Genomic DNA, 21,751 nt, shown 5'->3' on the forward strand with positions numbered 1-21,751 from the left:
CTTCCACGTGGGCCGCTACCTAGACCGGCCCCCCTCGTCTTCCAGACGCCGACAATAGGGCCCAGAGAGCGGAAGCCCATCCCAATGCGGAGCTCTTTCTACTCCACCGCGGGGTCTCTGCTGGGGGCTGGTTGTGGCCTTGCTGGGGTGGGGGTGGAGGGATGCATTTTTTAGGGAGCCGAGCAGCTCAAAAGGGGAGCGGGAGACCCCCCAAAACACAAACACAGCCAGGCTTTAAGGGTCACTTCCGGTCGCCTGCGCAGACTCTCGCCGACGAGCCACTGCGCAAGCGCGGGACTCGGCCCCCTCCGGCGGGAGGAGCGGCGTTGCTAGGGCAACCGCTCGAGGCCTACGGAAGCCTCGCGAGACTAGTTGGAGGTGAGAGGCAATTCCGGACGTGACTCCCGGGCCCCGGGTGAGGGCAAGTTGACATTTCCGTCTCCTGCGGCCTCCGAGGTTCCCGGGCCCAAGATTACGTCTTTCCCGAGAGGCTCCGTTACTCGCCCTCCGCTCTGAGTCCCTCCTCTCCACCGACCCCTCCTCAGCGCCCCAAGTGCCCCTCAAGCCTTCGGGCCCGGCCTCGTTCCCTCCCGCCCCCTCCGCCTTAGGAGCCCCTGTGCCCGAAGCCCCGCGCTCCCAGGCCTCCTGCGTCGGCCTGCTCCAAGCCTCCGCTCTTCTACCCTCCAAGCCCCGGGCCCCACCCCAGCTCACACCGAACCCCCGACCTCCCCCTTCCATCGCCCTCAAGCTCCACCCCTCCCTCCCCCGAATTCCTAGCCCCAAGGAGGCCTGGTTCTGGTCCAGCCCAGAGCGCACCTTCCGGTCCCTCCTCCAAACGCCCCCAGCTCGGTCCAGGATGGGGGACAACACCAGCCCCATCAGTGTGATCCTGGTCAGTTCAGGGAGCAGGGGCAATAAGTTACTGTTCAGGTACCCATTTCAGAGAAGCCAGGAACACCCTGCGTCCCAGACAAGTAAGTGCGCCCGTGGTGGCGGTGTGGGATGGGGCTCCCGGGCCGCTGGGGACGGGGCCCCAGGTCTGCCCTTCCCAGCCTTGGCTGCGAGCACCGAAGAACCTCGGTGGTTTGTGTAGGGACTGAACAGCGAGCCCCCTGGGGTGAAAACAGGGTATCTGGCGTCTCTGAGACTCCTCCGAGGGGCAGACCACCCAGGAATTAAAAGTGACTGACGTCATTGTGATCGTCCTCCAAGTGAAGCTCGTGTCTCTCCCTCTTTCTTTTAAAGGTTACAGATAAATAATATTTTTCAGCCTGAACCACAAAGCAATGAAAAAATTTAAAAAAGTTACTTTTGTTCTCTGGAAAACTTTCTAACCCTCATGTATTGGTCTTAAAAAAACTTTTATTGGTGATTCTTTTTGAAGAAAATGTATTTTTCTTCATATTCCACATTGTGACAGGCAGTTTGTTTAATGGTCACAGATCATAGAGCCTGATATTCCAAATGATGATAATAAATAAGCTTCCTTTCTAAATGAATTCCATACTTATTTCAGAGAAGACTGTTCATGAGTGATTCTTAGTCATGTATTGAAAAGTTTTGAGAATGAAAAAGTTTCTAAATTGATTGAAGTCTAAAAACTACATTTCAGTAACTGGTACAGTGAGAAGAACACTGGCTTTGGATGAAGTCAGAGAGCCTGGGTTTAAATCACAGCTCTGATAGATAACAACATATGTGACTTTGGGCAGATCCCTTAACCACCACCAGTGCCTCAATTTCCTCATCTGTGATGGTAGGGGGTCTAAAACTAGATAGGTCTAGAGCAGTAGCATCAAACTCAAATAGAAAAGGGGGCCATTAAATTGTACATAAGGATGCCTAGGAAAATCTCGTATTAACTTTTTATTTTGTTAAATATTTCCCAGTTACATGTTAATAGGTTAGGACCACATGCAGGACTGTGGCAGTGGCAGGTCAAGTGTTTTGACACCTCTGGTTTAGAGACTAAATGGCCTCTGAGGTCTTTTCCAAATCTGAAATTCTATCATATGTCTTGTGGATTTTTCCCTTTGTTTGGTTGTTTCTGTCGTGTCCAATTCTCCATGACCCCATTTGGGGTTTTCTTGGCAGGAATACTGGGGCAGTTTGCCATTTTCTTCTCCAGCTCATTTTACAGATGAGAAAACTGAGGCCAGCAGCTGAAGTGACTTGTCCAGAGTCACATAGCTTGTAATTGTCTTGAGTCCAGATTTGAACTCAGGAAGATAAGGCTTTCTGACTCCAAGTGTGGCACTCTGTTCTCTGTGTGCCTAGCTTGCCCCCATTTCTTGCGTAAGAAAACATTTTTTTGGAAAAGTCTCAGTAGTTAGCTGAGTGTTGTATTTCTACTTTGTAATATTAGAATTTTCTTCAAAGAATGTTTTAAAAATTAATATGCTATTATGAAATTGTCAGAGTTTTCATAATCAACTGTACTTTCCACTGTGGGAAAACATTTTATTCAACTTACCAACTCAACATGCCATTTCTTTCTAGAACTATTCTTGTGTTCTGATAATTGTATGGATTTGTAATATCATTGATATGGATGCTCTCTCCCATAAGCAGATCTTAATCTTTCCGGGCTGCTTATCCTGTGAGGTTCTTAGCTATGTCCTCTCATAAATCTACCATAGGGGATTCACCCATTGTGCTCTGCACCTTCCTCTAGTTCTGGTCATTAGTTCTTAGGATCAGAGATTTAGAGTTGAAAGGGATGCTAGTGCCATCTAATCCAAACCCATCATTTTATAGATGACAAAGCTGAGTCCAGGAGAGGGAAAGTGACTTGGTCAAAGTCACATGGGTTGGAAGCCAGGATTTGAACACGTATTTGTTCTTTTGTACTCCTTGCCCTTAGGATATGTAAGCTGTGGAATGGCATCACCTATATAGGTCCAAGCACTGCATTTAAGAACTTCCTGTTGATTTTGTTTTACTGCTTACTTAACTCTATGAGTTTAGCCACATGTTAAAAACTATTTTATTTGAATCTTTTATTTTTACACCACCTTTCCCACATATTTTCCTCCCCTCTCATATCCTCCTACTCAGATAGCCATCCCATAGAACAGACAATTTTTTTAAAAACTAGTTTAACAACACATCAACTAAGTGCAATGTTCCACATCCATTGTCTTTCACTTCTGTGAAGAGAAGCTTGTCCACTTTTGTTGGTAACATGAAAGTAGGTAAGTAGCTAGTAAGTGTCTGAGGCTGGAATTGAATGTAAGTCTTTCTGATTCCGGGCCCAGCACTATCTACTGCACCACCATCTACTAAGATACAAAGCACTATTTTAGAGGGTATGGAGGATTTAAAATATATATATTTTATATATGTGGGAGGATATAGGGCAGGATGTGACTCCTGCCCTAAGGAGCTTTCATTCAACCTGGGATCATCATACTAATTATGCAGCATCAATGTTGTATGTATAATGTATACATTGTTGTATAGTATACAGTTATAGTGTATAATAGTACGCAATGCTAAATTGCATGGTATAGACTTTAAAGTTCTGTAAGGATTCTGGGTAGAAGGAGGCCATTGTAGGTTGAAAGGGTTAGGGAAGATGTCATTGTCCAGGTAGAACTTCTCAGAGTTCAGCCATCTTGTTGTCTGCAGACCTCGGGTGACTCCTTTCCTCTTTCACTATTCACTGTTATCAAATTCATTGTTTTTTAAAAACACTTTTGCCTGTGTCTGGGAAGTAGAAATGAAAAACAGCTGCCAAGAACATTGATAAGCAGTTTGTGAGTATAATAGTTCCCACATTTCTCTAGTAATTTTCTTACAACAAATTTATGAGGTAGGTAGATCAAGGAGTATTATTCCCATTTTGTAGTTGAAGAAACTGATGCCCAAAGAGATTGTGTTTTGCCAACAAGTTGTGGAACCAGGAATAAAATCTTTTTAAAAGCACCATATCTAGTGGGGAAAGATGGAAACCTATGATTTAAATAGAAGTTTGGGGATTATCTGTGAAGATAATTTGTCCGTGATAGACTTTTCCCCTAATTTATCATATTTAATGGAAGGCTTTATTTTGTTTTGCTATAGATAAGCCACGTAGCCGATATGCTGTTAACAACACAGGCGACAATACAGATGACCAAGATGGGGACTCCAGGTAACGAAACCTTCCTACCCTTTCAGAAAAAGTAGAGGATGAAAAAAAATTTAGGTGGCAGAAAAGTACATAGCTCCCTTCCCATTCCATCCTGATTATCCTGTAAGTGCCCACTGTATTTAAGCCCATGTACTGGGTGCTGGTGTTATAAAGAAGAAAAAAACATATTTCCTTCAAGGAGCTTACATTCCATTGGGGGATACAACATATTCAGAAATCAGTGTACACAAGATAATTTGAGGAGGATTAGAGCATTAACAATGAAGGGACATAAGGGAAGTCTTCTCAGAGGAGACAGCACTTGAAGGAAAACAAGAATTTGGAGATATTGCACTGAGGTGGATATTGATTTCTGAGACTAGCTAGTTGTCCTTTTTGCCTGTAATGTAATTTATGAAGGAGCATGATTTGAAGTAAGGTTTGAAAAGTTGGTTGAAAGCAGGTTGTGGATGGTCTTAACTTCCCAGCTGACGAGTTCAAATATAGAGGCAACTGGGAACCACGGAGATTTTGAGCAAAAGAGTAACGTGGACAGGCCTGTGTATTAGGGAGATTATTTTAGAAGCCATGTGAAAGGTGAGCTGGAAAGGGGAGAACCTAAAAACAAGGAGAACAGGTATGAAGCTGTTAGAATAGTGTAGGTGAAAGGTGATGAGGAGTTGATTTAGAAGGCTGGCCTTATGTATGGAGAGGATCAGGCAGGTGTGAGAGAGGTGGCGTGTGTAGTCACCAAGACATGTTAACTGGATAAGAGGTAAAGGAAAGGGGAGAGGAAATTGTCTGTGTTTGGATCTGTATTTGGATCTGGTTGCCTGGCAAAGTCATGGTACCCTCAGTGGAAAGAGGGAAGCTTAGTGAAGGGTGATTTTAATGCAGAAATCGATCAATTTCTGTTTGAATCTTCTGTTTCAGACATGATGAATTGGAAATATTTGATGCAGCATCTTGGTAGAGATGTCCCATAGGTGGCTGGAGTTGTAGGACTGACTGGTTGACTTGGTAATTCTTCTAACTGCTTGATAGGACTGTTTGTAAACCCAGGTCGTCACCTCCTTACTTGTGAGTCCTCTGCTCGTCTTCCTTGATGCTTCATTTTGATGAGGTGGTTACCTTGGGCTGTTAAAGCCGTGGACAAAGAAATGTAGGCTCTGGAAGGACTTAACAAACTGAAAAGGCTTCAGATATGGACTTGGCCACACACTGTTCAATTAATGTGCTAAGTAATGTACTAGGTGCTGAAAATACGAAGAGAAAAATGAAACCGTCCCTGCCCTCATGGAACTAACCAGCCTCATGTTGAGAAGGCTCTTTACTGAAAGGTGATCTACTGGGTGATCATTTTTTTTAATTGTAGCAGTTCATGGGGCCATGTGTTGACAGGGTGCTATTTGTTTCAGTGAGAGCTAATGAGACAGTGTCCATATGTTTCGCTGAACTGACACTTTTTACAGTGTCTTCAGATGTCTGAATTTATTTGTTCTTTAAGCAAACATTTTTTAAACCCTGTGCTAGACATAGGGTGAGATACAAAGTTTGGATAAGAAGCTGTCTGTGTACTAATAGAACTTATATCTAGTAGGGCGAATAGACATAAATGTGACTATCATATAGTATTGTATATTACAGTTAAATGTAAAGTATGGTAAGTTGCAAAACCAAGTCCTATGAAAAGGTCCAAGGGGAAATGTTGTTACAGCTTAGAATACGCCTTCTTTAGCTGAAGGTCTGTGTGTAGCATTTGTCTTTGTGCATGGCATAGTACAGGGCATGTTACCTTGCACGTTGTAGGCACTTAATAAATATTTGTTAAATTCGTTTGCATTATTTACAGGAGTGTATGACGAATGAAATGTCTTCACACATTTGTCAGTCCATGTACAGTAAAAGAGGTACAGAACTCTGAGAGCCCTGGGAGTGCCATCTATTTTATTTCTCAGAGAAATAGTAAAAACTAGAAAATTCTTAATGAAATTAATTTCCATAGCTAACTTAAGCCAGGGAACGATAAATTCTGTCATCAAAGTTAGCTTTATTCCTTTTAGTATAGGCTTGAATTGTGAAGTTCTTTCAAGGAAACAATCTCAGCCTAAAATGAATGCCTTCCAGCACTTAGAAGCTGTGTTCTCCTTTGGAAAGGACTAGAAAATTTTGTGACAATGTGGAAGTGCTCTGTCGCTTAACATAATATCTGCCTTTTTCAAAATGACAATATTTCTCATTCAGGTGACCGTAAATATCGTGGAGAGGCAACGTAGTGTAGTGGATAAAGCCTTGGAATCAGGAAAACCTTAATTCCAGTCTTGCTTTGGACACAGACCTGTGACCCTGGGCAGATCACTCCACCTCTTAGTGCCCCAGGCTGCTTGCTAAAACAGAGTTACAGTTTCCTGGCTTCATCTGTTGTTGGAGTGTCCATGCCAGGAGCTCCCCACACTAATGAAACTCCTCCTCCAAAAGAAATAAGTTTGATGGGAAGCAGAAGCAGGACAAGAACCTGGATCTGGAGGAACTGGGTCACTTCAGTCTAACTGGGCTTCCCCAATTCTAAAAGGACTAAGGTTTTTCTCTAAATTTACAGGGCTATGCCAACCAAATTGATTTACAGTTTTCAAGATAAGTTTCATTACTTTTCCCTGTCCAAACACTTTCCAAATGTATTATGGGCATCAGCAATGAATAATAAATAGTTGTAAGGAAGTGCCTGGCAGTTTTGGAAAGACAGAGCCATCTGGGAACTCTGCAACAACATGCCTGAAAGTTTTTACTGTTTTTCTAGCAAGTGGCCCTGTTTTTATATTTGATATGTAAATATTTTATGTATTTGAGCTTAGCTTATTGAAATTGTCAGCCTGCATGGTGGTTTTTGTTGACTTTTAAGTATTAAATAGAACTCTTTGAAAGCTTAATGCAGGTTTAAATGGTAGGTTTAATGCAAAGAAGGATAGATTTAATGCAAAAAATTGATCAATTCCTGTTCAGACCATTCCTTTTTAGACACTATGAATTTAGAGTCAAGATTTCTGTTGTTAACTACCTTTGTGACCTTGGGCAAGTTACTTTAACTCTCTAGACCTCAGTTTCTTCATCTGTTAAAAAAAAATGGAGGTAGGATTAGACTAGATGGCCTCTAAGGTCCTTTCCAGCTCTAACCCTGTGATTCTATGATATGATAAGCCACTTTTAGTTGTGTCAGAGATCTAGATTCTAATCTTACCCTTGTCCCTGATTTTCCTCTGTGATCTTAGGGATCAGGATTCCTCTCTCATACTGGATGTTTTCTTTGAACACTGTGGACTTGGTGATTGTAGTGTTTTATGTCACACCCTTTCACCCTTGAGTAGAGATAATTTTTGACTTTGTGTGGCCTGATGAGATAAAGCACAAATACCTCTGAAATTGGAGATCCTTAGACTGTACAATTCTCTTACATGGTGTGCATGGCTCTTTATCTTCAAGTCCACTGTTGTGGTTTTCCCCTCTTAAAAGATATATGTAAAACAGCAAAACTGAACCAAAACAATCTTGTCATAACATGATAGTGCATAATGGTAATAATAAAACTTTCACTTTGATTTCAGTTTTCTACATCAGCTGTCCAAAGTCAGCAAAAGCTTTGGAAGCTTTCAGACATGTTTTTTCTTTTTTTTTTTCTACTGGCTAACCTGAATGTAAGCGGGAAGGGGGAGACTGCATATCTCTAGGGACAAGCTATTATAGTCAATAAAGCTATACTATCTCAAATTCTTACCTTGTCTGTTTAGTTTGGGGATTGCCTAATTGATCCATTCATCGGATATATATTTGTTGCACACTCACTGTGACCTGGGCACTACTGTGGATCCTTTGTGTCTCCTGTGGACTCATTTTCTGAGGCAGTGTTCTCTCACAGGAAGCAGCTTTGAAGCAACTTTGTGACTTGGAGAACATTGTATTTGGAGTAAGGTCTAGGTTCAGAGAATTATATCCTCATTCTAAAATGTTGCAGATTTTGACACCTGTTCCACAGCTTCTAGTCTTAGAAGGTTCCTTATGATACTGAGGCTGAGTGACTTGGTCAGGGCCACGCAGTCAGCAGATTTTCCTGCAGTAGTGGAGGGTATTTCCTCTGCCTTTTGTGGGTTCACTCTTCCTTTGTCATATATATCTTGTAATAAGGAGTTTCCTACACCAATGGAGTCACAGGCTTGGATCAGTCCCTCCTCCCCCAAGAAAAATTCTAGAATGTTAAAAATAGATGAGATCTTAAATTGAACATTGTATTTTGCAGATAGAGACATTGAAACCAGAGTGGTGGAATAGCTTGCTTGAGGTCATGCCAGCTGTTATCTGAACCCATTCCTTCTTGATATTCAGGCTAGTGCTCTTTGTCCTATGGCCTGCACCCCTTATACTCCATCTCTTTGAGTCTTAGGTTTTTCATCCAGAAAATGTTCTATGTCACAGAGTTGTCATGAGCCTCAAATGAGATAACGTATGTAAAGTTTTTGTAAGTTATATAATTGCCCACTACTAGTATTACTATTTGTAATCATTTGTAAAATTTGTAATCATAGAAAGATTCAGAATATAAAAATGTAGAGGTGCATAATCCTGGGAATTTTGTTAGGCCTGTTTTCTGTTGCTGTATAATTTAATTCCAGATAGTTTTTTTCTTGGCAGCTGAGGTTTTAGAGTCTCTTCTTCTTAAGTACTTTAGAAAGATATAAAATGAACTACAGATGTGTTATAGGTAGTGAAGGGCTTGAAGGAGAGAGGCTGGTATTAGTAGATATGACATGTAGTTGCTGCATTTAAATGAAGAAATCAAGCTTTTTGAAGAACTGGAACTAATTCTGCACTCTTCCCCTTCTCATATATTATTACTCTGCCTCCCAAATATGAAAACTGGGATTTTGGGTGGGCAGATGGATGGGGGTATAATTATAGAATTCTCAAAGGAAAACATTTTTGTAAGCCTTGTTGTTTAATGTGGATAATCCTTTTTTATGTATATGCAAGAGTTTCTTCCTTCATCAGCTGTTTATCTTTGATTTATAGCAATTAACGCCTAACAATTTTGTACATCTTCCAGTTTTTAAATGCTGTCTTTAAAAACCTAAACAGTCTCATGTTACTTTTCATGATTTATTATTTTTGTTTGGTTTTGATGGTCATATTCCCATTTCAGCGAGCAATGTCCTCTAACTGATGAACAGTTGGTTGCAGGGTAAGACCAAAGCATTCTCTGCTGTCTCTTTGCCTCCACTCGTGCTTCCTCTTCTCTTTATAATTGTGCTTAATTTCTGATTTTCACTTGATGTTGATCAGTGAACTAACGAAACAACAACAGCAGCCATCACTCTGATGCTCAATGCTCAGATCTCCCCAAAGGGGTTAGGAGGTCCTGCTAACATTTCCCTGCTTTCCTCCAACCCAGACTTCTCTCTTCTGAACCCTGAGGTGTTTAGCTATTGTGTGTTCCTGGAGAGCCCAAGTGGATACCAAGAAATATTTTCTGGAAAGGGCTTAGCTTTAACCACATTCAAACCCTTAGCCAATTCTTTCTGACAAATTATGGATGAATATGGGCATCAGGTTGTATTGTCAATATAATTATGTTATGGAGGAGGATCAGAGGTTGTTTCTATACACATATTCCCAGAAGAGTATGTTTCACAAGTTAGTTTTCCTCCTGGTTTCTTCAGGCGTATTTTAAAGGTACACTTTCTATTCAGGTTCTGGGAATTAAGTGGGGCCAATGCCAGTATATGTATGTTTCCTGTGTTGGTTGCTACTAGGGGTGCCAGGAAGGAATAAAAACTTTCTCCTCCTAGTATTTATAAGCAGTTTCTACTCAAATAGAAATGGATTATATGATTTCATAAATGACAATCTTCATACCTTTTCTCCTGGGGGTCCCTCTTACCCCGTAGTCTGGTTTATTTGCTAAGAGTTTGAGGTGATGAAATTGGAAGGGTGTGATCACCTAGTACAAGCATTTTCCCCTGGTACACAAGGTACAGAGGTAGCACTTTTAGACTAGGACACTGCTCTTGGGAGCACTTTTATTCTTATTTTACTCTTTACCCCCTGAGATGTCAAACCAAATCAGGATGCCCAGATGAATTAGTGAATTAGTGGGTGTGTAAGTGCCCTAGCTTTTTTTCACAGGTAGGCTATTTTGTTCTGCGTGTAGGTACTTTGCCCAAATTTCTAATTAATTTCACAATTCCTTGCTGTTGGGGTTTTTTTGCACATTTTTGTACAGTTTTTTTTTTCACTATTGCCCCAAATGCCAAACCTTTTCATTTAAAGAGAAGTAGAAATGGTTCCTGTAATCTTAGAAGATATGTATATTATTAATTATAATCATTCAACTGCTTTTTACTATTACCCACCTACAGGAATTTTGCTTAATTATTTAATAATTATGAATTTTATTTTATTTGCAGAAATATATTGTCTCTATACAATTTATAAGACAGAATGTGTGGTATTGAACCAAAACCCTTTCGGCATATCCAAATATCTGATTTCATGATTTTTAGGGACTGACTATAAGTCCTCTTTTTTTAAAGTATGGTGACGGAGTAGAAAGAATTCCCTCATAACACCAAATTCTTCAGTTCTTCTACGTTGCATTTAATCTAGAGAGGCCCATTTAAAACAGAGGTCCATTTGAGGCAATCTTATTTAAAATAGGGTCTTGAAAGTGGCTCATCATACGTTAAAAAGAGTAATGCCCCCTGCTAGACTCTTTGCTTCCCTCTAGACTCTGGGAAAAGCACCCTCTCTTGGGCTTCTTGAATACATTGATTGTACCACATAGACACAATGTTGGATTTATAGAAGTGGGCCTGGGGGAAGTGTGGCTTGATTCTCATAAGCTCAGGATCTTCTGCTTCATTTTTAATTTTTGGAAATAATGAGCTAAATCTGGTTGCTGAAGAGAAGCTGGTTGTAGTTTTTTTGGTCCATTTAAGGGTGGAAGGTAATAATAGTCTTTATGGAAAAGCTAAGAATTTAAGATAGCATTTCTCCCCACATTCATGATCGCAATTCTTCTTGCAAAATTATCTCTAACTAGCACAATTTTTTAAAAAGAGAACTTTCTGGAATGAGGTGGAGTTCGTTTTATTAGCCTCTTCCCCTATCTTCCCCTAGCCACCTGGTGGTAGAGAAAAGAGGTAATATTTGAGCAGTTTCTAGTACCTAAACTCTACCTCTACTTTTGTTGTCCATCATGAGACTGAAAGTGAGAGTACATTTAAAAGCAGATCCATTTATGGTCCTTTTTTTGTCACATAACACCGTTCTCTAGCCCTTTGGGCCTTAATTTCCTCATCTGTGAAATGGAGAGGATAATAATAATTATCCTTTGCAGAGTTGTTATGAGAAAAGAGCTTTGTAAATTGTAAAGCCTGTATAGAGGATTGTGTTGTTATTGTTAGTTTGCCCTAATCCAAGACAGAAACTTTTGTTAAAAGTGTGGACAGTAGCCTATGACAGTCAGTCACCAAGCATCTATTAAGTACTTACTAGGTGCCAGGCATTACGTTGTTATTCCAGGTAGTAGAAATTTGCTCAGGATGGTCAAGTACCCTAAAGGCTTTCTGACTCCAAAAGGGGTTTACTTAATTCCTATGCAAGTTTCCACTATTTTATTTCTTACTTATCCAAAGGCTCAGTATTTTCAAGCAGAAAATGTGTCTCTAGTCACTTAACTATGAAAGAAATAGATGTTAGTGCTTAATTCTATGTATCAGATCATTCCAGTTACATTCAGGTGAACCCAGTGGGCAGTTGATTTGGTTCAGGATTACTCAGAAAACCTTAGGCCTGCCATCAGGGAACCTAAATTTTTAGTGCTTCTGGCTTGTTCTGCTGCAGACCAAAACAGGACTGACCTAAATAAGATAAGAATTTTTGAACAGTTGCTCTGCTTGCTAGATTTCTTTCAGCATATTATTCATTAGTAGGGAGGTTCTTATGTTCTACTTAATATGGGTGAAATTTCATTATATATACATTGAGAATTATCTAGATTGTATAGAAATTTGCTTCAAATAAATGAATCCTTGTCTTCAAGTTTGAAAATCCTTTTTAATTGTAAAATATTCCACTTGTTGCATCAGTCCAGATTAAATAGAACCTGTTTCCAAAACAAAACAAAACCAAAAACATAGTGGTAGCTATCCAGTAGCTACCAAAAGATTGATTTTTCTATCACAAAAACATTGTTTAGTGTTCAGCAAGAGGAAGTATAGATAGAACAACTTTTTGAGACAGTAGTGGTACCACTAGTGCTACACCATGCTGGGTTTGGAGTCAGAAGACCTGGATTCAAGTTCTGACTCTTTCACTTATTATCTATGTGACTTAGACAAGTCACTTAACCTCTCATGCCTCAGTTTCCGCACAGGTAAAAATGAGAATATTGGATCAGTTGAGTTCTGAGATCCCTTTCAGCTCCAAATCTGCAAAACTATACACTCCCACCATGATTAAACATTTCAAATTGTGTTGATCTTTAAAAATGGATCCTATGATAATTCAGTTCTGATGATTCAGATGCCTAGGGCTGGCAACTGGACCATATGAACCTGAAGTTCTTTCTAGTGTTGCATTTGACTTCTCCAAAACAGTATGATCTTAGTATTTAAAAAGAAACAGAAATATTCTTATTCTTGGCCTTAATAAAACCAACTTCACATATTGAGACTTTAAACTTGTCCAGATTACAGAGGTTTTTGTTGACAGGAATACCTCTTTAAATTATGCATAGATACTTTCCTATTTTTAAAACCTAGGTCTGGGCTACAAGAGATAAAAGAATGTAGTAGACACACCCATAAGCCACCCTCACTTCTCCGATATTGTGTTATCTGTAATCCTTGCATTAGGGAATTGAGGGAAAGTAACAAACATATTAAGACATAAATGTCATACATAATACTAAAAAATAAGTATGTACAATCCAGACATGCTGTATATCTCCATATATACATGTGTGCGTAATTATACACATGCGTAGTTTCCTACAAAATAATAACTCTGAAGTTAAAATGCTCTTATCAGATAAGAGGTATTTAACCATTTGTTAAGAAAAAATGCAATACTTATTAAAGTGCATTTATTAAAGTGTGTTTATAGTGTTGAATATCAAATGATTCAGTTCTGCTCTTCATTCAGGAATACTGAATTTTCTTGCTAATTTAGTAGAGTATTTGTTGCAGGCAGGGAGAAGGGAGGTTTCCATGTATACTTTCAATATATGAAAATCCCACAGTGGCTAATACCTGTTCTTTATTTGCTTGAGCAAAAGGCTGCATCAGTCAACAGTCGCTTAGTACATGTATTAACATGTAGCTCTAGCAAGGCAGTGGCTACCTCCAAATAGTTTTTTACCTTTTTAAAAAAAAAGCAAACTGCAACTTATATTTCTCTCCTGTACTTCACAGAGCATGTCATAAAATGGCAGCATGTGCCTACAATCTTTGCTTCTTGGTGCCTTTCATGTTATAATTGTGGTGATTTGAAATATGTAATCTTAGGGAAGTTCTTTAAAAAAGGTGGATTGTTAGAAATCAATAAGTTTAACAATTGGGCAGTTTAATTGGAACTCTTAGTAAAATAAAAACTAAATGAAGCTCCAGTTTAATATTAACTGCCTTTTCCCTTTGGAAGCAGTTGGGGTTATGGTGCTATTAATTTCTGTTGTAATTTTTTCTATTTTATTTCTTTTTGAAGATTTTCAGATGTTATTCTAGCAACAATTTTGGCAACTAAGTCTGACATGTGTGGTCAGAAATTTGAACTGAAGATTGATAACGTGCGCTTTGTTGGTCACCCCACACTTCTGCAGCATGCTCTGGGACAGGTATGGTCAACAGCACAAAGGATCATAAAAGATGGGGTCTAATGTAGCTATATCACTCTTCTTCTAGTTATTTAGAACATTCTGAAACCATCTCTGTGAATGGTAATATAAATCCTCATTTTACAGATGACAGATCTAAAGTACTCAGAAGTTAGATGACTTGACAAAGAACACCCAAAAAAGCAGAACTGAAACTTGAATCCAGTTCTCCTGACCTTTCAAGTGCAGTGTACTTGAGGAACCCCACTTTAAAAAAACACACAACTTGTTTTATTGTTACAGTTTATTCTTACATTAGCTTCATTTCCTGATGTCTCTTCCTTCTCCCTTTCTTAGAGAGCTGTATCTTATAAGAAAAAATCAAAAAGAGAAAAAAAAAAAAAACAGTTGAGCAAAACCAACCAACACCACAGCTAGGTTCACAGTGTTCCACATTCAGGAAAGGAAGGAGGTGCATTCTCATATTTCTGAGGCTGTTTTATCATAATTTCACAGCATTCTGTTTTGATTTTTTTGTTATTCTTTCCATTTTCCTTGCTGTAGTCTCGGTTTCCCTGTTTCTGTTCACTTTACATGAGTGTGTGTGTCTTCCCATGCTTCTGTGCATTCTTTATAGTCATCATTTCCTGCATCACAGTAATATTCCATTATAGTCATGCATCATAATATGATTAGCCTGTCCCCAAATGATAGGCACTTACTTGGTTTCTGATGCTTTACTAACACAAAAAAATGTTGCTATAGATATTTTTGTGTATTTGGTATCTTTCTTTTTATCATTGATCTCCTTGGAGTAGATTCCTAGCAGTGGGTCTCCAGCTCAAAGGGTAGGGACATTTTAGTCATTTTACTAGCATTCCAAATTACTTTCCAGAAAGGTTGTGCCAGTTCATTGCTTCACCAGTAAAATATTTGTATACCTGTCTTTCCAAAGTCCTCCTAACATTTACTGTTCTTTTATTTTGTTATATTTACCTGTTTGTTGATTATGAGGTAGAACGTCACTTGTTTTCGTTATTAAAAAACCATACTCCTGTAAGCAATGAAGAGAATTTAAATAAATGTTACTTATTAAGAAAAAAAAGTTTTTTTAACCTAACCTGCAAATTAAAAGTCAGAACCCAATGTTCTCGCAATTAAAAATAAACCACATTTATTTTTGACATAGAAGTTTAGTATAGTTGTACAAGATTACACAGTTCATTGTTAATTCATTTCAACAGATTTTTTAAATTATTATTTTTATTTTTTAATTTATTTTTAGTTTTCAGCATTCACTTTTGTAAGATTTTGAGTTCCAGACTTTCCCCCTTCTTCCCCTTTCCCCTTCCCAAGATGCCATGCAATCTGGCTGTACGTGTACAATCATATTAAACATTTCCACATTAGTCATGTTATGAAGGAAGAATCAGAACAAAAAAGAAAAACCACAAGAAAAAAACAGAGAAAATAGTATGCTTAGATCTGCATTTAGATGCATAGTTCCTTCTCTGGATGTGGATAGCATTTTCCATCATGAATCTTTTGGTATTAACTTGGATTAGATGTCACTCTTGAAATCGTCTTAGATTGCTGGGAAGCGCTACGTCTATCAAAGTTGATCCTCACATAATGTTACTATTACTGTATACAATGTTCTCCTGGTTCTGTTCACTCTAAGTTTGTCCAGGTTTTTCTGAAATCTGCCTGTTTATCATTTCTTATAGAAACAATAGTAATCCTTTATATTTACATGCCACAGCTTGTTCAGCCATTCCCCAACTGATGGATATCCCTTCATTTTCCAATTCTTTGCCACTAGAAAGAGAGCTGCTATAAATGTTTTTGTAGATGTGGTTCATTTTCCCATTTTTTTTTTAATCTCTTGGAATACAGACCTAGTAGAGTGCTATTGCTGAATCAGAGGATATGCAGAGTTTTATAGCCCTTTGGATATTGCTCTCCAGAAAGATTGGATCAGTTTCCAACTACACCAAAAATGCAGGAGTGTTCCAGTTTTCCCTCATCCTTTCCGACATTTATCATTTTCCATTTTTTGTCATATTAGTCAATCTCATAGGTGGTACCTCAGATCAACAGATATTTATTAAGTGCTATTTACAAAGCACTGTGGAAAGGCCCCCGAGAAGTTAAATTTAACTAGCAGAAGTCATTTAATAACCTTAATTTCTGTCTCTGGCTATCACCTTCAGTTTGGTTATCTTAATCCCATCTTTCTTCTGCTCTGCTCTTATTTAAGAATTATGTGAGTTGGTAAAGTTAAGAGGGCCTAGGCATTTATTGGACTCAGAATCAGAAAAGCTAGGGTCTGGTCCTGGTTTTGCCACTAATAACTGTGACTTTGTGACTTTGGGCAAGTCATATTTCCCCTCTTTGGGCCTCAGTTTCCTTATTTATATAGTGAGGGAGTTGGACTAGATCCTTAACCTGAGGCACTTGAACTTATTTTTTTATTATTTTTATTTGTTTCAATATAATTGGTTTTTACATAATGCATTTAAAAACATTTTTCTGAGGCTGGCCCATAGGTTTCACTAGACTGCCAGAGAGATCCAGGGCATGAAAATAAGTTAAGCTCCTTAGACTGTGATCTCTAAGGATCCTTCCAGTGCTTACACTCTGTGCTTCTGTGATTCACTATCTCCCATCAGAAAGTGGACAGGGATGAATGAATGATCACCAAGGTCACATTTCTCCATCTGGTCAAAACTTTTTGTTGAAATTCTACCAAGAGAATGAGCTTCCTCCGATGGTTCAAAAAACTGAAGGGTATGTTTTGTTTAGAGCAGTCTTTTCCTAGCAAAAGCTTCATTGCTTCTCTCTGGCAGTGTGTGATTAAAAAGCCCCTATGGCCCTGCTAGAACTCTTCTTCCACCTAGTGGTAACACTTGTTCATGAAAGTGACCATTTTATTTCATATAAATTGACCATGCCTAGAATAAATGTGCCTGATGGATACCAGTCAGCTCCTCTGACTCCTCGAAATGATGGTTCTCTTTAGTGACAATCGGTGGTTAATGGTCAAGAACAGCAGAGATAAAGGGTTGGAGTTAGAGGTGCAGGTTGAGGGGGAGTTGTGGGAAAGTGGTAAAGTACCTGTTCCATGCAGGAAATATTTATCAAGTACCTACTTTGTATAGAGTGTCCTTTGCTATCTTTTACACAGTCATAGAACTAATAATAGCTTTATGAGTAGTGCTTTGTAATTATAATTGTATAGTACTTTGTGAATTACAGTGTCTAATTTGATCCTCACAATAACTGAGCTTGATAGTATGGTAGTATTCCCATGTAAATATTGTTATTTCTATTTTACAGGTGAAAAATTGAAAGTCAGAGCAGTATGTTGTTTTGTCCAGGGTCAGTCAGCAAGTGAATCATAAACATGATTTGAATCCAGGTCTTATTATTCTAATGCCATTGGTTTTTCTTTTACACCATCACTGCCTTCCTAAAGGATTGTCTTGACCCTGTCCTTCATCCTTCTTCTTTTCTTCTACATCTGTGAACCATGAATGATGTACAGCAAGCTTTCAGTTATCTGTGGCAATAAGAACTGGGAATAGAATGATCTCATTTACATATTTTTAAAAGATCCATTGAATTCAGATTTTATTTATGTATTCATTTTTCTTGGCATAATTTACATTTTTTTAAGACCCAGTGACCTTAGATTGTATTTATGTGGTTTTTTTTTTGTTTTAGCAGTTTAAACATTTTCCTCCAACTAATGAATTTTATTTATGTCCTTTTTTTAAACATCAAAATAATTTCCCAGTCTCCCTTTGCCCAACTGACTCATCTTTTGTTAAAAGAGAAATTTATGTAAAACTCAATTAACAAAATTCCTCTAGTAGTAAATGGATTATTCTATACCTTAAAGCCACTTCTCTCCAGAGAGGAGCCAGGTGTTTCTCTTTTCTCTGGGACGAAGATTGGCATTGCAGTTCATCTGAGTTTCACAACATTATTGTTATTTTTGTTTACATTATTGCAATCACTGTCTATGTTGTTTGCTTAGTTCTTTTCTCCATTTCAATTCAGATTCGTTTTCTTAGGTTTCTTTGACTTTTTTTCATATTTGCCATTTCTTACCGCACAATATTTCATTACATTTAAATACCGCACTTTGTTCACTCATTTTCCAGTCAGTGGATTTTCACATTGTTTCCAGTTTTGCGCTACCACAGAGTGATGCTAGTAATATTTTATTACATGTGGGACCTTTGTTTTTGTTATTAACCTCCTTTGGATTTATGCTGTATAGTGGGATGACTGAATCAAAGCATATGAATTAAGTTTATTGGTTTTCTTTATATAATTCCATATAGTTTTCTAGAACGGTTGGACCAATTCACAATTCCACCAACAGTGTACTGGTGTGACTATTTCCCCATGGTTCTTCCAACATTGACCAATTATTTCTGTCTTTAATCATCTTTGTCAATTTAATGAGCAAGGTGAATCCTCAAGAGTTGTCTCAGTTTCCATTTCTCTTATTAGCAATTTGTTAATTTGCATTTGACCTTTTGAAAACTATTCTTACCCTTTAACCATTTACTCAGGAGAATGGCTTTTAGTTTTACATATTTATATCAGTGCTGTATTTTATATCCTGATAGTGACTGGACCTCTAATTTCATGATATGGGTAACTCACAGGTAAGGAAACTCCTTCTACCAATGCAGATTGGCATCTTTCCTGCAACTTAAAGTCTTACAGAGTTGCCTAGAGCACTGAGAAGTTAAGTGACTTTTCTGAGGTCACTTCACCCTATGTATATTAGAAATGGCATTTGAACACAGGGCTTTCTCACTCCAACGGCAGTTCTCTAGCCACTGCTCTACTGCCTATTATGTTAGAGAAGATACTGCGTTTAAATTAGGTATTGTCCTTGTCCTCTTGGAGTTCTCTAGCTCAGTTGAGCTAGAGAATATAAGATGTGTGTATAGGAAATAGACATTACTTAATAAGTGCCTTGTTTAGACTTTGAATCATACTAGCTGTGTGATGCTAGGCAAGTCGCTTAATGGCTCTGTGCCTCAGTTTGCTCATCTGTAAAATGAGGGGGCTGAAATCATTGGCCTCTAAGGTCCCTTCTAGCTCCAATTCTATGATACTTGGATCCGATCAGAAAACTTTCTCCCTTCAGTAATTCTTTCTGATTATTCTCAACATATTAGACATAAATTCTAAATAAAGATATGTGTTTATTGAATTGGATTGTGTTTGTTGGATTTGCCCACATTATTATGATAGTTATAGTGGCCTGGATATGGCAGTGTGATGTAGTGAAGAGGGCTGGGGGTTCTAGTTCCAACTTGGTCACTTGGTCATTTTTTTTTTTGACTGTGTATATAAGTCACTTGAGGAATCTCTCGGGGCCTTAGTTTCCTCATGTAAAAATGAGGGGTTGGACAAATAATCTGCAAGGTTCCTTCTCATAGTATTCTGTGATTCCAAGTGTTTTTGAGAGGCACTGTTGTGAAAAGGCAGACCTGAATTAGGAGCCTGAAGACTCTTATCTTTTAGGCCTGGCTTTACCATATTAGCCATTTGATCTTAGACAAAGTCCTTATCCTCTCTGATCCTCAGTTTCTTTATCTGTAAAATGGAGATAATATCCTTCACAGAGATGAGATAATGCACAAAAAAGTGCTATAGAAAGGTAAAGAGTTATACAAATATAGTGATGGAGTCTTGCTGTTGTTATAAGAGTTGTACATTTGTAATGTAATACTCAGTATTTTGAAAATGCCAGTAGGAATATAAAACAATCACCTTTACTGATTTGATTATGTTGCATTCATTATATCACCAGAACAACCTCCAAAATCAGGGAGGTTCTGTCCGTATGGTAAAGTGAGTGTTGTGACCAAGCACAGCTCTGTACCACTTCCAACCCATGACAGATTCACCAGACAAATATTGGTGGTAGTGGATGGTCCAGACTGGTTCTAATGATCTCTTACTAGCTTTCTTATTGCACTACAGTTTTGACATTTTTTTCTTTTTCCATTGTGAAACATTCATCATCAGATTATCTCCAGCTCTATCTTCTTTCCATTGCTCTCTAAAAGTAATTTCATTTGCTTAATAGACTTCTGTTTGTTTCACAGGTATCCAAAACAGATCCATCTCCAAAACGAGAGATGCCTACAATGATTCTCTTTAATGTGGTATTTGCATTAAGGGTAAGGTAATTTTTCAAATTGTCACATGCAAATCATTGGGAGTGAGGGAATTTGTGATTACTCTCTCATTAAGGCTAAACTGAATGAGAATTAAAGTGACTAAAGGAGGGTCTGAAGTGTCAGTCCTTATGGACTAATGGACTAGACTGGACAACCATGTCTCCTGGGTGTTTTAGATGGGGCTGGACCAGATAATCTCTAATGGCCCTTTCTGGTTCAACGATTCTGTGATTAGTAGTTTAAAGGAGGCTCCCATTAACGTAAGGTGCAATGTTTTACCCTTAGAAATCATACTGTGCCACTGATCATAAATGGAAAGGAAATGTACCCTTCTGTTTAATTTGATGCCCCTTGCAATATCTGTGAAGCAGATTTTCAGTCTTTACTGATAAGCTTCTAATAAAAATAATAGCTCATTTTTGTAGCAGTATAAAGCCTATAGAGCACTTTGCTTACAATGATCCTATGAGATTGGTAGCGTAAATATTATCATTGCCATTTTACAATTGAGGAAACTGAGTTAACAAAATTAATAGATTTGCCCGAGGTCATATAGCTAGCCAGTGCATGTTACACACAGCCCATCTTCAAACTTAGGCCTCCTGTCTCCAAGTCCAGTGCTCTTTCTATTAAAGCACGGTATCGTTGCCTCTACTTTTCACTCTCTGGCTTCTATCCATTCTCACTCTATTGAGACTATCCTTTTCAAGTTTACTATTGTTCTTTTCTCAAGCTTCATCCTTAATGACTGTAACATTCTCTCCCTCTTGATGCTCTCTCTTTCACTGTTGTCTCCTGGTTGTCTTCCTGTCTGTCTATTACTGGTGTTTTTGATTAGTTCCTCATCCTCATTAGTAGATGTAGCGTATTATGCTTGCACTACCCTCTTTGTAAGGTTTTTTTCTGTGAGGAAAGCTGTTTGTAATCCTTTAAAGTGCTACAGAAATGTGTTGTTGACATTTGTATATTATTCAGAGGGAAAAATGAGAGGTATACTTTCTCCTGTGCAGATTTACTGGCTATGGTATTTTTTCTAGATTCTTCCAAATATTAATTTTATTTTGAGGTTACTGGATTTATCTTTCAAATTCTTACCTTCTAAGTTCCATAAACCAAAGAATAGATACTATTCAAGCTAATTCATATAATATGGAGAAGAAAATTGCTAAAAGAAGGTTTAATTTTGGCAGTTACCCCAGCTGCATAGTAGATTATTGCTAAATAATGTCTATTTCACATTGAAGGAACTGGTGTGGTCATAGAATGTTCTGTAATGATGCCCTTTGGGGATGAATTGCTGTGCCTATTTGTAATTCTTGACGATTTTTCTGGTAACTAATTTGTAACATTTATTTCCTTTGAGATTTTGAAATATCATAAGCCTGATAGTTCTTTGTTTTCATAAGTGAATTGATGCTGTTTGGGAGCACTGATGTCCCTAAAGTTATATAAAAGAGAATAACTTCTTATGAAGGAAGGGAATGACTGTGTTCATTGTATTAATATTTGGTTAGAAGGATTTACTGTGTTTGGGGATTGTCTGTGGCCACTTGTGACAGATAA

The 21,751-nt window shown here is 38.3% G+C and overlaps 1 protein-coding gene across 9 annotated transcripts in view; it reads left to right on the top strand.

Moving 5' to 3' along the window:
- Nucleotides 1-21,751, top strand: part of NPRL3 (NPR3 like, GATOR1 complex subunit) — a 111,022-nt gene that overhangs the window by 26,045 nt on the left and 63,226 nt on the right. For 2 of the 9 annotated variants that reach the window (XM_072602147.1, XM_072602175.1), the window contains exons 1-5: nt 438-974; nt 4,066-4,135; nt 9,303-9,341; nt 13,865-13,994; nt 20,114-20,188. In XM_072602147.1, coding sequence (XP_072458248.1) covers nt 857-974; nt 4,066-4,135; nt 9,303-9,341; nt 13,865-13,994; nt 20,114-20,188 — 432 coding nt within the window. In that variant the 5' untranslated portion in view covers nt 438-856. Of the gene's footprint in view, nt 1-359; nt 975-4,065; nt 4,136-9,302; nt 9,342-13,864; nt 13,995-20,113; nt 20,189-21,751 lie in introns of those variants that run through there. The other 7 variants (XM_072602164.1, XM_072602199.1, XM_072602157.1 and 4 more) reach the window with 7 other exon arrangements.

Source organism: Notamacropus eugenii, chromosome 1 (assembly GCF_028372415.1).
Source record: "Notamacropus eugenii isolate mMacEug1 chromosome 1, mMacEug1.pri_v2, whole genome shotgun sequence".
NCBI classification, from domain to species: domain Eukaryota; kingdom Metazoa; phylum Chordata; class Mammalia; order Diprotodontia; family Macropodidae; genus Notamacropus; species Notamacropus eugenii.